At 48.7% G+C, this 12,333-nt stretch overlaps 1 protein-coding gene across 5 annotated transcripts in view; it reads left to right on the top strand.

Annotated features, from left to right (window-relative positions):
- APLP2 (amyloid beta precursor like protein 2) overlaps window positions 1-5,718 on the top strand; it is a 55,388-nt gene extending 49,670 nt beyond the window's left edge. For 4 of the 5 annotated variants that reach the window (XM_036449689.2, XM_036449688.2, XM_036449687.2 and 1 more), the window contains 4 exons: window positions 1,777-1,862; window positions 2,464-2,538; window positions 2,728-2,883; window positions 4,384-5,718. In XM_036449689.2, the coding sequence (XP_036305582.1) occupies window positions 1,777-1,862; window positions 2,464-2,538; window positions 2,728-2,883; window positions 4,384-4,485 (419 nt within the window). In that variant the 3' untranslated portion in view covers window positions 4,486-5,718. Of the gene's footprint in view, window positions 1-1,565; window positions 1,863-2,463; window positions 2,539-2,727; window positions 2,884-4,383 lie in introns of those variants that run through there. The other variant, XM_036449691.2, reaches the window with a different exon arrangement.
- Window positions 5,719-12,333: the final 6,615 nt, after the last annotated feature.

Raw genomic sequence — 12,333 nt, 5'->3', positions numbered from 1 at the left:
TGCCCCAGCGTATCTCAGAACAGAACAGACTCCAAGCCCTCTAGTGTGAATGCTTCTACGCGAATGCTTCACCGTACACCACTATGACGTGCCTCTTCGTCACTGTGGTTACCCTGCTCTGAACTGCTCACATGCTTACGGATCGAGCCCAAGATGTTATGGTCACAGATCAAGATCCATTTCTTAGGAGATTAGCTGGCTTTTACCCTTGGGCCCCAACTGTTAATAGTTGGGATAATTTAAACATTAACTTTTGGTCTCTTAAAGCCATTGTTTATGCGTTTCACCAAATCAAAATGGTTTTGGTTAGTGTTTACACGGGTTATATCACCCAAAAAGTACTTAAACAGCATGGACTAGTAGCAGATCCAGTGCCACATTAGTTTTCAGATAGGATCCTGCCCACCGACCTTCACAGTTTTAAAGAGGAGATCTGAGAAAAGCGGTGGAAGGAGGGCAGTCCCAGTGGCTTAGGCTCGGCACACACATGCTTGCTGAGGTGGCGCCGTTCCTCTCCCCGCAACAGTGGAGGGGCCGCTTCATTGGCATTTTGAGACAACAAATGCCAGCCCTGGCTTACCTTCCCCTAGAATGCAGCTGTGAAATGATTCTTTACAATGAAAGCCCTAGAGCAAACAGGCATCATTGTTGGCTGTGTACTCGGGAGGGACTGCGTCAGCCGGCCTGCGGGGTCAGCAGGAGTTGTTACCATTGCTCCGTGGTGTGAGCTGGAAGGCTCACGGTGGCCAGCCCGGGGCAGCAGAGCTTTGCAGATGCTCGTGTGTGACTGTTCCTCGCTGGCAGGTGGCCTCTTTGAATGCTGAGCATCCTTTCAGGTTGGTCCTTTTATAAGAGGTTCACATCAGATGTCTGTAAGGACTGTGTAGGTTTTTATTAATGTGCACGTGTTAGGGTAGCAGGGAATCACATTTTTATTTTTAGCTTTGGGGCTAAAAATAAAGAGTCGAGAGGCTTGCGCCTCGTTTCCTCTTGCTGGGGTTGCGCTGGCCTGTCTCTGTGGCCGATTAGAGTGCCACACACAAGTGACATCGGCTCAGGCCATGTCTGACCTTGACCGGAGGAGTGTGCTGTTGCTGCTTCATCTATAGAATGGTGCCTTCCGCCCTGAGGTCAGGATATCCCGCCTTTTATGGGATGCTTCCTTCCTGTTTGTGCTCTCATAGCCAGTGAGGATGTGATCATCTGGGACCCAGGCCCAGAGAGGGTTACAGCCTGGCCGGAGGCAGGAGAAAATCCATCATTACAGATAGTGCTTGAAGTGCTATAGCCTGGGGTGTCTCCTAAGAGCAGCTGTGGCTTGAAGGACAAATGGGAAGGGCTTAAGGTCACGGAGGTTACTTCAGGCCGAAAGAATTGCCCGTGGGATAAAGATGCTGGAGGTCTGACAGTTGCTCATTGGAAGGGAGCCCCAGCTGTTGGAGGAGGAGGGGCTCGGTGGTGTCACCTGGGCGTCCCATGGGTTCTGTGCTGGAAGGCCTGGGCACCAGCTGCGTCCTCTTACAATAAGCACCGTCTCCCGAAGGCTTGCGCTCCATCCTTCCCGGCTGGTACAGCAAGCGCGCTCCTCTCCATCACTCCATCCGCCTCTGGGAACCACCCGTTCCGCTCATCCCTGTGAGCACTGCGCTTCCTCCGAACGGGAGCTGAGCAGTGCCTGCGGGGAGGCCCTCCGGGGGGCGCTGCCCCAGGAGGGCGTCCTGCTTCCGTGAGAGGCCCAGATGCCCCGGGAAATGCAGCTGCGCCCTCTCCACACAGGCTCTGGATTGGCCGAGCAGGACGGAGGGCTGATAGGCGCCGAGGAGAAGGTGATCAACAGCAAGAACAAAGTGGATGAAAACATGGTGAGCCACTTCTCTCTCTCTCTCGCCTGCCCTGTTTTCATTTGGAAAAAGAATGCGGGCTAGTAGCCTTGTTTCGGGTGCTTTCCAGGTGGCAGGCGGGCGGGCCCCGCTGCTCCCACAGGTCCCCGTGTTGCTTAGCGTCTGGGATGAAGAATTAATTTTGAACAGTAGCTCATTCCTTGCTATGCAATGGGAAATACATTTGCAACTAAAGAGTTGAGTAGAATGTCAGAGGCTGTTTCCCAGTGAGGAGAGATTCACTGGGAAACAGCCTCTGAACTGTGAATGTGGAGGAGAGCTGGCTTTGACTCAGTGCTGCCTTGGGTTCACACCTCCTGTTAATCATTCTAGCGTTTTCTCTCTCTCCTATTTCTGGATTATTCTTAACATAGTTGGATGGTAGAGGCCCTGCACCCACAGGCTCCTTCCAAGGGGTTCGCATGGATCTCGGTGAATGAGGCAGAACTGGTGGATGTGATGTCCACCCGTATCTGCCTCCCTTCCAGCACACGGAATGGCGTTACGTTGACACTAGCTCCCCCTCCCTAGCTCCCCCTCCCTAGCTCCCCCTCCCGGTTACTGACGTTTCCATGTGTTGCAGGTCATTGATGAGACTCTGGATGTGAAGGAGATGATCTTTAATTCTGAGAGAGTTGGAGGCCTTGAGGAAGAGCCGGTATGTGTTTAGCCTCTAATGCAGGGTGAATCTTCATGGAGAAGTGGGGGTCCTCCCAGGGGGATGGCACCTGGAAAGCTGGGCCCTGGGGTTGCTCAGGCACTGGAGGGGCCCGGCCCTGACTGAGGGCGTCTCGCTCCTGCCTGCCTTTCACGCCGTGCTTTCCTGCACGTGTACCTCTTCTTGTAGGAATCGGTGGGGCAGCTGCGGGAGGACTTCAGTCTGAGCAGCAGTGCCCTCATTGGCCTGCTGGTCATCGCGGTGGCCATAGCCACGGTCATCGTCATCAGCCTGGTGATGCTGAGGAAGAGGCAGTACGGCACCATCAGCCATGGGATCGTGGAGGTGAGTGCTCCCGCCGGCCCGCGCTGGGGGCTTCTCTCTGCTGGCGGGACTTGCTGGGGTTCAGATGTCTGTTCTTGGGCGCTGCCCGGCAGCTAGATCGCTCACTGGATCGTTAGCTCATGTTTTGAAAGTCAGCCCCAACTGAATTATAGCTCATGTTTTGAAAGTCAGCTCCAACTGAATTATGTGGATTCTGTGACAAAAGGCTGTTACCAACTTTTAACATTAATTTGGGCTTTGACTGGATGTGAGGAAATCCTAAGAGCACTTTCTGTTGCAGAGGGTGGATCTGTCTCCAGTTCTTTTTTCAGGCACGTTGGGTATCAGCATGGAGGACTATGATGCTCTTCTTTGTTGTTGACTTGTTTTATAAGGAGCAAGTCAGGTCTGTGGCAGATCGGGCAACCGTGGTAATCATGAGTAGTTCCATCTTAAAACTATAAGCAGGACTAATATTCTTTTGTTTTGTTAATATGTTTTTTTAATTCATTTAAGAGGGAGAGAGAGAGAGAAAAGCATCAGTGATGAAAGAGAGTCATTAATTGGCTGCCTCCTGCATGTCCCCCGCTGAAGAGCAAGCCCGCAGCCCAGGCACGTGCCCTGACCGGGAATCGAACTGTGACCTCCTGGTTCATAGGTTGATGCTCAACCACTGAGCCATGCCAGCCGGGCTGTTCTTATTTTTTAATGGGAAAAAAAGCAACAGGAAATGTAGAAAGCATAGTAGATTGTTTCTCTTTCATCCCGATGAGTAGTGAGAACTCACCACTCGTTCTTGGTGGAAATGTCAGGGCCTCTTGATTCTAGAAAATGAGTGCAATAGAGAGCATAGCACACTCTGGAAAACTCATTCAGAGCATGTCTGGGGTACTGGGTTTCAGCTCCTGAAGCCAGGGCCTAGTGTTAGAGTTTCTGAGCTGGAAAGGCCCGGCAGATCATCGGCCTCGGTCCTGTTTTACAGGGATGCTCACCTCGGCTGTCCCGGGTGGTAGGGAGCAGAACTGAGACTCGCTCCTGGTTATGGAGCTAGGAAATTCAGGTCACTGTTCTCCAACTTGGGCTAGGCTTTTAGAGCTCTGGCTTGCAGAAGCATTGCCTCTTGTTTGTTTGTGTGTTTTTTAAATATATATTTTATTGATTTTCCACAGAGAGGAAGGGAGAGGGATAGAGAGCTAGAAACGGTTGATGAGAGAGAAACATCGACCAGCTGCCTCCTGCACACCCCCCATTGGGGATGTGCCCGCAACCAAGGTACATGCCCTTGACCGGAATCGAATCTGGGACCTTTCAGTCCGCAGGCTGACGCTCTATCCACTGAGCCAAACCGGTTTCAGCAGCATTGCCTCTTGGACCCTCCTGATCTCTCCTCGTCCCGTCCTCATTCATTTTGATCACCTCGTGGGAACGGGACGCTGGGCTGGTGGTGGTGGTCCCGGGCCTGTTGAACCCCGTGCCGCCCCCTGGATGCCCCGCAGTGACCCACCGTCTCTGCTCCTGCAGGTCGACCCCATGCTCACCCCCGAGGAGCGCCACCTGAACAAGATGCAGAACCACGGCTATGAAAACCCGACCTACAAGTATCTTGAGCAGATGCAGGTCTAAGTGGGAGAAGGCGCATTTCCCCCCCATCGGAGTGGGGGTGCAGTTTGGGCCAGAAGGTCCAGCGTTGGATCGACTGCTGGCCAACAGCTACTTCCAGAGGAGCTCATCTTCCATTCAGACCTCTCGGATCACTAAGACTATAAAGTACTACTGTAGGATCACAATTTCCATTCTTTTAAATGGGTGAAAATGTTAATATAACTATATGATATATAAACGTTAAAGAAATGAGAAAATGATCTATTGCAGATACCTGGCTGATGTAGCTTTCTTTTTCCAATTAACCAGGCATCCACTTCCGTTGTGTGTCTCACATGCTCTCCATGGACGTGGAGGTGCTGGTCGGCAGGGACCCTGTCCGTGCAGGGCCTTGTCCCGGGTGCCCTTGTAAGTCTCCGAGGCTCAGCCACTGTCCTGGTTCCTGTTTTTTAAAAGGCAGTATTTCCTTTTTCCATGAGCCTCAGGAAGTCGCTGAAAAACGAAGTGGGTAGGGAACTGTGAGACCATTGAAGCACATCCGATCCCCCTCAAAGTCATAGTAAAGGACCAGTTTCTTGGCATCTAGGGTTCCCACTGCTGGTTCCTCGGTGTCACCAAGGAGTTGAAGCATTTGCGTCCCAGCACCTTTAGCAGAGCCCGTGTATACTGAATGGGCGCCCGCACTCCTGTCCTCCGAAATCCAGTTCTTCCATGGATAGCAGCCTGTAGTGTGTATATGACCTCGCTGTCCACCGCTCACCCACCGTAGCTTTTTCCACCTCCTTCCCTCCACGCAATGTCCGATGTGCCGTCTTTACCTCCATGGGCATTTCCCTCCGAAGGCACTGGCCCGCCTCCCGCTGTTCCCTGCCTGCCTGCCCTCCCCCCACACCGCCTGGTGTTCACTCAAGGTGGCCGTGGCAGGGGCAGAGCCCGGAGACCCCGGGCTGGCTTTGCGTAGCAGGAAGCCAGGCGTGATGTCTGAATGAAGATGTCTTCGTTCCTTCCCACACCTCCTTCATGCTTGTGTAGTTGATGTTGATGTCACCACTTTTTTTTTTATTTTTTATTCTGAAGGTTCTGGTAACCTGTGGTGTATTTTTTTCTATTTCCCTGTGACTGTTTTTCCCCCTCCCTTTCCCTTATCCATGTCTCTCCCCACTATGCACAGGTAAACTTCACCTACAAACTCCTTAATCTGATCTGTGGAGAATGTACAGAGTTTAAACACATCAATAAATACTTTAACTTCCACCAGGACTCGTGTGTGATTGGCCTGGCGTTACTCTGCGTGATAGTTTTGACCCTCTCGCCTCCGGGACGGTGGGACTCTTCCTCCCTGCAGGAGCCAGCTGCTGACAGGGACGTGAATTACTCTGTTCCGTACGCACAGCTGACTCTTGAAGTTGAATTCTATCAAGATAACAGCCCCAGCCAGCGAGGTTCAGAAGTTGAGCATCGACCTATGAACCAGGAGGTCACGGTTCAATACCTGGTCAGGGTTGCAAGCTGATGCGAGAAAATGAATAGGGCTTGTGGCTAAATTTTCAGAGAGATGTTTGTGGAGCGTGCAGGAGGCAGCCAACCAATGATTCTCTCATCATTGATGTTTCTCTCTCCAAAAGCAGTAAAAATACATTTTAAAAAAATAACAGGGAAAGTGATTTCAACCTAATGGTATGTGTCTTTTGTGAATCTCAGAGAAATATTATTTCATTATTTCTTCAATGCTTTCCTCCATTATAACGTACATTCTGAAATTCTAATTGGTTAGACCCAAACTTCCCCAATTGCTTCTTTTCTTGAGCTTTATTCTAGACTCTGAACAATTGCTTTGCCTTTGTCTTCCAGCGTTTCTAGTCAGTTTTGTCATCCTATTTTAAAATTTCTTAAGAGCTGTTTTCTTTTACTATTTCTTTTAGCATCCTTTCTTTTTGTGATGACACATCCATCTGAGTTTATGTTATAATTTTTTTCCTTTTAATCCTCACTTGACATTTTTCCCATTACATTTTAGAAAGAGGGGGATAGAGAGAGAAACATCGATGAGAGAGACACACATTGATTAATTGCCCCCACTGGGCAGGGGATCAAACTTGCAACCCAGGTATATGCCCTTGACTGGGACTCTTTGGTGTGCAGACTGACATCCTAAGCACTGAGAAACACTGGCCAGGCTTATATGTTAGGATTTTAAAAGATTTCCTTTTCTAAATTACCTGTGTCCTTTTATGCTGTTGGTTTCCTGTAAACGTGCAGTGGTCATTTGAGCAAACTTAAGAATAAAGTACAGCCCAGCTGGCATGGCTCAGTGGTTGAGCGTTGATCTTTGAACCAGGAAGTCACAGTTCCATTCCCTGTCAGGGCATATGCCTGGGTTGCAGGCTTGATCCCCAGGGTGGGGTGTGCAAGAGGCAGCTGATCCACGATTCTCATCATTGATGTTCCTATCTTTCTCTCTTTCCCTCTTCTTCCTTTTTGAAGGTAATTAAAATATTTTTTTAAAAAATAGAATAAAGTACAAACTAGCTTTAAAAAAAAATAAGAGAGAAAGCCAGCCAAGAGTTTTGTCCGGCAAAGTTTATTAATTTATTAAATAAGACTTTTCTTGGTACTGGAGACAGTAGGTCTTTAGTGGCTAAATTTTCAGAGAAGTGTTTGCCGCTTTCACTTTCTTTTTCTTTTCTTTTTTCTTTTTTTAAAATATATTTTATTGATTTTTTACAGAGAGGAAGGGAGAGAAGAGCCAGAAACATCGGTGAGAGAGAGAAACATCGACCAGCCGCCTCCTGCACACCCCCTACCGGGGATGTGCCCGCAACCAATGTGCATGCCCTTGACCGGAATCGAACCTGGGACCTTTCAGTCCACAGGCCGACGCTCTACCACTGAGCCAAACCAGTTTCGGCTGCTTTCACTTTTGAGGTGTTTTTTGTTTTGTTTTGTTTTGTTTTCTTTCACTTTTCAATTACAGTTGACATTCAGTATTTCCATTTCTGAGTTTTTTAACCTGCCATTAGGAGGTTAAGTGTTCTCATTGGGGAAGGTATTCACTGGGATCTGACTTTAATGTCTAGCTGTCTGCGAAAGAGTAAAATGGGGTTAGCGAGCATGGCCAGCGTGGCTCAGTGGTTGAGCATCGACCTATGAACAGGGAGGTTTCGGTTTGATTCCGTCGGAGCACATTCCTAGGTTGTGGGCTCAATCCCCAGTGTGAGGTGTGTAGGAAGCAGCCAATCAATGATTCTCTCTCATTGATGTTTCTATCTTTCCCTTTCCCTTCCTCTCCGAAACCAATCAAAATATATCTTTTAAAATAAATCGGGCTAATGTGAATCTTCAGTCATGTTTAGCATAATGCTAGTTTACATACATGGTGCATAATAACCATCGCAGGCATGTGTATGTGTACATGTCCATGTGTGCACACATGCGAGGCATCTTCCCTGGGAGTGTGCATTGTAAGAGCCTCTGGCCAGGAAGTACCTTGGGGTGAACCAGTTCAGCAGGCTGGTTCTTTGTCACCCTCAGTACTTCCTCATCCGCCTCTCCCTCCTACACCGGCCACTCACATTGCTGCCAGGAAGGTTGTAGAAAAAAAATGAAACTTAAAGTAATTGTTTGACTCTAGTTTCTGCCAGAGTGAGAAGAGTGAAGCAATAAAAATATATTTTTATGAACCAGGAGGTCACAGTTCCTGGTTCAGAGTCAGGTGGAAAGTGGGGATCCAGCATTCGGAAGTTCAGGTCTCCCATGCCCGCCCTCTGCTGGCCGCTGGACAGGCATTGTCTCATTTAACTGTTGAAGCCTTTCGAGAATGGCTTTCTTCTACAGAACTGAGGTGGTCCTAGTCCAGGGGTGAGGGATGGGGCAGAGAGCAGGCCCAGCTAGCTGTCAGTCAGCCCTTGTTCGGTACACACGTCAGTCATCCTACAAGCTAGGGGTGTCCGTGAGGACCTATCCGCCGGTCAACTGTTGGGACTTGGACCATCACCAGCTCTGCTCTGGATGGACGTTGGAGAAGTTTGGGGCTGGTGAACTTGCGGTGAGTTCTGTTCACCCATTTTTGACTCAGATGGGGCCAGTACAGGGACATTCAGGGCTAGAGTTGAATGTCAATGCAATCAAGCCCACATCTCTCCCTCGCCCTGGGGGAATGCAGAGCTGTGGACATGGTAGAGAAAGTTTTTAGGTTTGAAAGAAAATGCCAGGGGGATGGTGTGAGTCAGGTACAGGCCAGCAGGCCTGGCCCTAGACCGGCCCCTGACACGTCCTGAGAGAAACTTACCTCACAGTTTCTCCCTGGTGACTCAGCCTGCTGTCTGAGGAATGTGCCCTGCCCACCTCGCTGTGCTGTCAGCCGCAGGTGCCGCAGCGCCCAGCTGACTGGTCCGAGGTCCTCCTGCCTCCCCGTCACAGTGACAAACCAGCCAGCCCGGTATCCTGGGAATCTGCTCAGTTTCAGTTGCTCTGACATTTTTTTTAAAAAATATATTTTATTGATTTTGTACAGAGAGGAAGGGAGAGAGATAGTTAGAAACATCGATGAGAGTCATCGATCAACTGCCTCTTGCACACCCCCTACTGGGGATATGCCCGCAACCAAGGTACATGCCCTTGACTGGAATCGAACTCGGGACCCTTCAGTCCCCAAGCCGACGCTCCATCCATTGAGCCAAACCGGTTTCGGCCTGACTTTTTTTTTTTTTAAATATATTTTATTGATTTTGTACAGAGAGGAAGGGAGAGAGAGAGTTAGAAACATCGATGAGAGAGAGTCATCGATCAGCTGCCTCTTGCACACCCCCTACTGGGGATATGCCTGCAACCAAGGTACATGCCCTTGACCGGAATCGAACTCTGGACCCTTCAGTCCCCAAGCCAACGCTCTATCCATTGAGCCAAACCGGTCTCGGCCGGCCTGACATTTTTTAAAAAATATATTTTTATTGATTTCAGAAAGGAAGGGAGAGGGAGAGTTAGAAACATCAATGATGAGAATCATTGATTGGCTGCCTCCTGCACGCCCCCCACTGGGGATTGAGTCCACGCATGTGCCCTGACCAGGAATCAAACTGTGACCTCCTGGTGCATAGGTCAACGCTCTACCACTGAACCACACTGGCCAAGCTGACACATTCTTGTTTTAGGAGACCCAGAATGTGATGCAACGAGTCCCTAAAATTTGGGGAGGTCCAGGGGTCCACTCTACTGTCTCTTGGTACTCGTTGGAAGTGATGGACACAGACAAGGTAGATGGGAGAAACTGGAAGGGCCTGTATGGCTTGTCCTCGCATTTTACAGCTGTCTTATGGCCACCAACTCCCTGCTGTTCAGCCCAGAGCCCAGCTTGTGGCTTGTGCAGCAGGCTCTGTTTTCTGGGATGAGGGGTCAGGTCCTTTTAAAACAAGGAGGACGGTGTCTTGCCTGGTTACCCTCTCTGAACACGGGAAATGGTGTCTGACATCCGGGGGCGCTTCCACGGAGCAGCTCCAGTGCTCAGAGAATGGGACTGGAGACATTGTTGACATGTTTTGCTACAAGTGGTTGGACATGACTTCCTTGAGGAATCTTGGGGAGTTCTCTGGCCACATTCACCAGGTCTGGCTGAGAGGAACATACTGAGACTTAGAGCAGCAGCCTCCAGCAGTGAAACATTTTTCGTATGTGCCTTGTATGTATAGTTATTTTAAAAATCATAAACATGTACAGTCACAAGTAAAAACTTGGAAAGCATCAGAAGATGACTCTTTCCCTCCCCCCCCCCCAAAGTTATTAAGGTACAAAGCCTTTTTGGGTCCAGTAAAATATTGCCAGCTTTAGTTCAAGCAAAGAGGTGGCCTTAGCCAGGTGGTCAGGGCCAGCATCCCCGTGCCATCATGGTGACAACAGGTGCCCTTGATCCACGGTACCAGCATGGCACCTTCGCTCTGTGGCCCCCCTCCCCAGTAACACACAACCTCAGGGTCTTATGAGAAAAATCCCAAATAGAAGGGCATCCTAAAAAATATACAACCACAGCCGAAACCGGTTTGGCTCAGTAGTCAGCCTGCGGACTGAAGGGTCCTGGGTTTGATTCCTTGGTTGTGCGCACATCCCCAATAGGGGGTGTGCAAGATCCAGCTGATCAATGATTCTTTCATCGATGTTTCTAACTCTATCCCTCTCTCTTCCTTCTCTGTAAAAAAATCAATAAAATATATATTTTTAAAAAAAATAAATATATATATACACACAACCACACACCTGCACACCACCCAAATCATCAAAAGCAAGGTAAGTGAGGAATGGCCGCAGTCAACAGGGCTTAAAGAAACACTAACTAGAAGTTGGTTTCCTGGGACATGAAAAGGACATTGGGAGGAAACTGGATAAACTATGGGCTTTGGCTGAGAGGGAGGGAAGGAAAGTATGTCAGGGTCTCATTGGGAAGTTCCTCTCCCTCCCTCCCCCACCCCCCTTCTCTGGAAGGAGGTCACTGCCTCCCACACAGGGAGTTAGGCTGCCCGTGCCTTATTATTTTTTAAATTGTGTTTTAACGCTTTGAAGTAGAGCCATTACAAAGCTGGATTCAAAGGTCTATTCAAAGCCGAGAGTTTGGATTGCCGCCACCGTTTCACAGGGGTTCACGTACGTCTCACTTACCAGGTTGTGCGCCTTTAATGTGTGCCGTTTTATTGCATGTCGGTTATACCTCAATGGAGCTGTGTTTTTAAGAAGCAGGAGGAGACGCCACACAAAGGTCTCAATGGAAGAGGTACCTGCCTGGTACAGACAACACTATGCTTTCCATCCTCTCTACCGAGGCTTTTTTCAATTTAAGGAGACAAGCAGGTCCTTGAGGTTGGACATTCTTCCAACAGCAAAATTACCCAGAACGGACATCTTTCCAGACATTGGTTTCCAAATTTCCCCATAGCATCATTTTCTTTATGTTTTTTATTATCTTCTTAATCCTCTCTAGAGGATATGCTTCCATTGGCTTTTAGAGAGTGTGGAAGGGAGGGGAAGAGACAGAAGGAAAAATATGGATGTGAGAGAGAGAGACATTGATTGGTTGTCTCCCGCACACACCCCTTCCAGGACCAGGATGGAACCTACAACCAAGGTTCTGTGCCCTTGACCGAAGTCAAACTCAGGACTCTTCAGTCTGCGGGTCGACACTATCCACTGAGCCAAACCAGCTAGGGCACATAAGTTTCTTTAGGGGGAAAAAAAATTTGAAACAGGTGTTGTTTTTTTTTAGCTTTAAAAACAAACTAAAAACAGTATGACATCTTTAAGCTCAACAAGTCAATTTGGTATAAAATATTTTATTGGTCATTTATAATCTTATTAAAAATATTGCCAAGATTTAAAAATACCGTATTTTTAAAATTCTGGATTCTTAGTATCAAAATAGCTACACTGAAGCTGTTTGGTAGCATATTGTGCATGTATGGTTCCCAGGTGGGCTAGCACAGAGTCTGATTTGGAAATATTTCTTTATTCCAGCCAGAGCCATCAGCCCATCAGTATTAGTTTCCCCGTATTTTACATAACACATGATTTACCATGAAATACGAGTGAAATTTAAGAGTCAGCCCTAATGTTACAGGTGGGGATTCTGAAACTGTATTTCCTGGTTCTTTTTCTAATTCAGCCACCGATGTGAAGCCAGCGGTGGTAACATCACCGGTGCCCAGGGGATGAGCTGGAGGTGTGTCCCTGGGGCTGGAGAAATGGGGGCTTCGGGAGCAGCACTGCGGTTGGAGTAGCTGGCTGGTTCCTGGATGGGTCTCCTCCCCTCTTGTCTTTCTGGCCCTCTCAGAGATCCTATGAGCTTCCTACGAAGCTTTTAATCATTTCCTTTTTTTTTTTTTTTTTTTT

This window comes from Pipistrellus kuhlii, unplaced genomic scaffold, assembly GCF_014108245.1.
Source record: "Pipistrellus kuhlii isolate mPipKuh1 unplaced genomic scaffold, mPipKuh1.p scaffold_m20_p_20, whole genome shotgun sequence".
Lineage (NCBI taxonomy): Eukaryota > Metazoa > Chordata > Mammalia > Chiroptera > Vespertilionidae > Pipistrellus > Pipistrellus kuhlii.
This window is presented reverse-complemented; position numbering and strand designations above follow the sequence as displayed.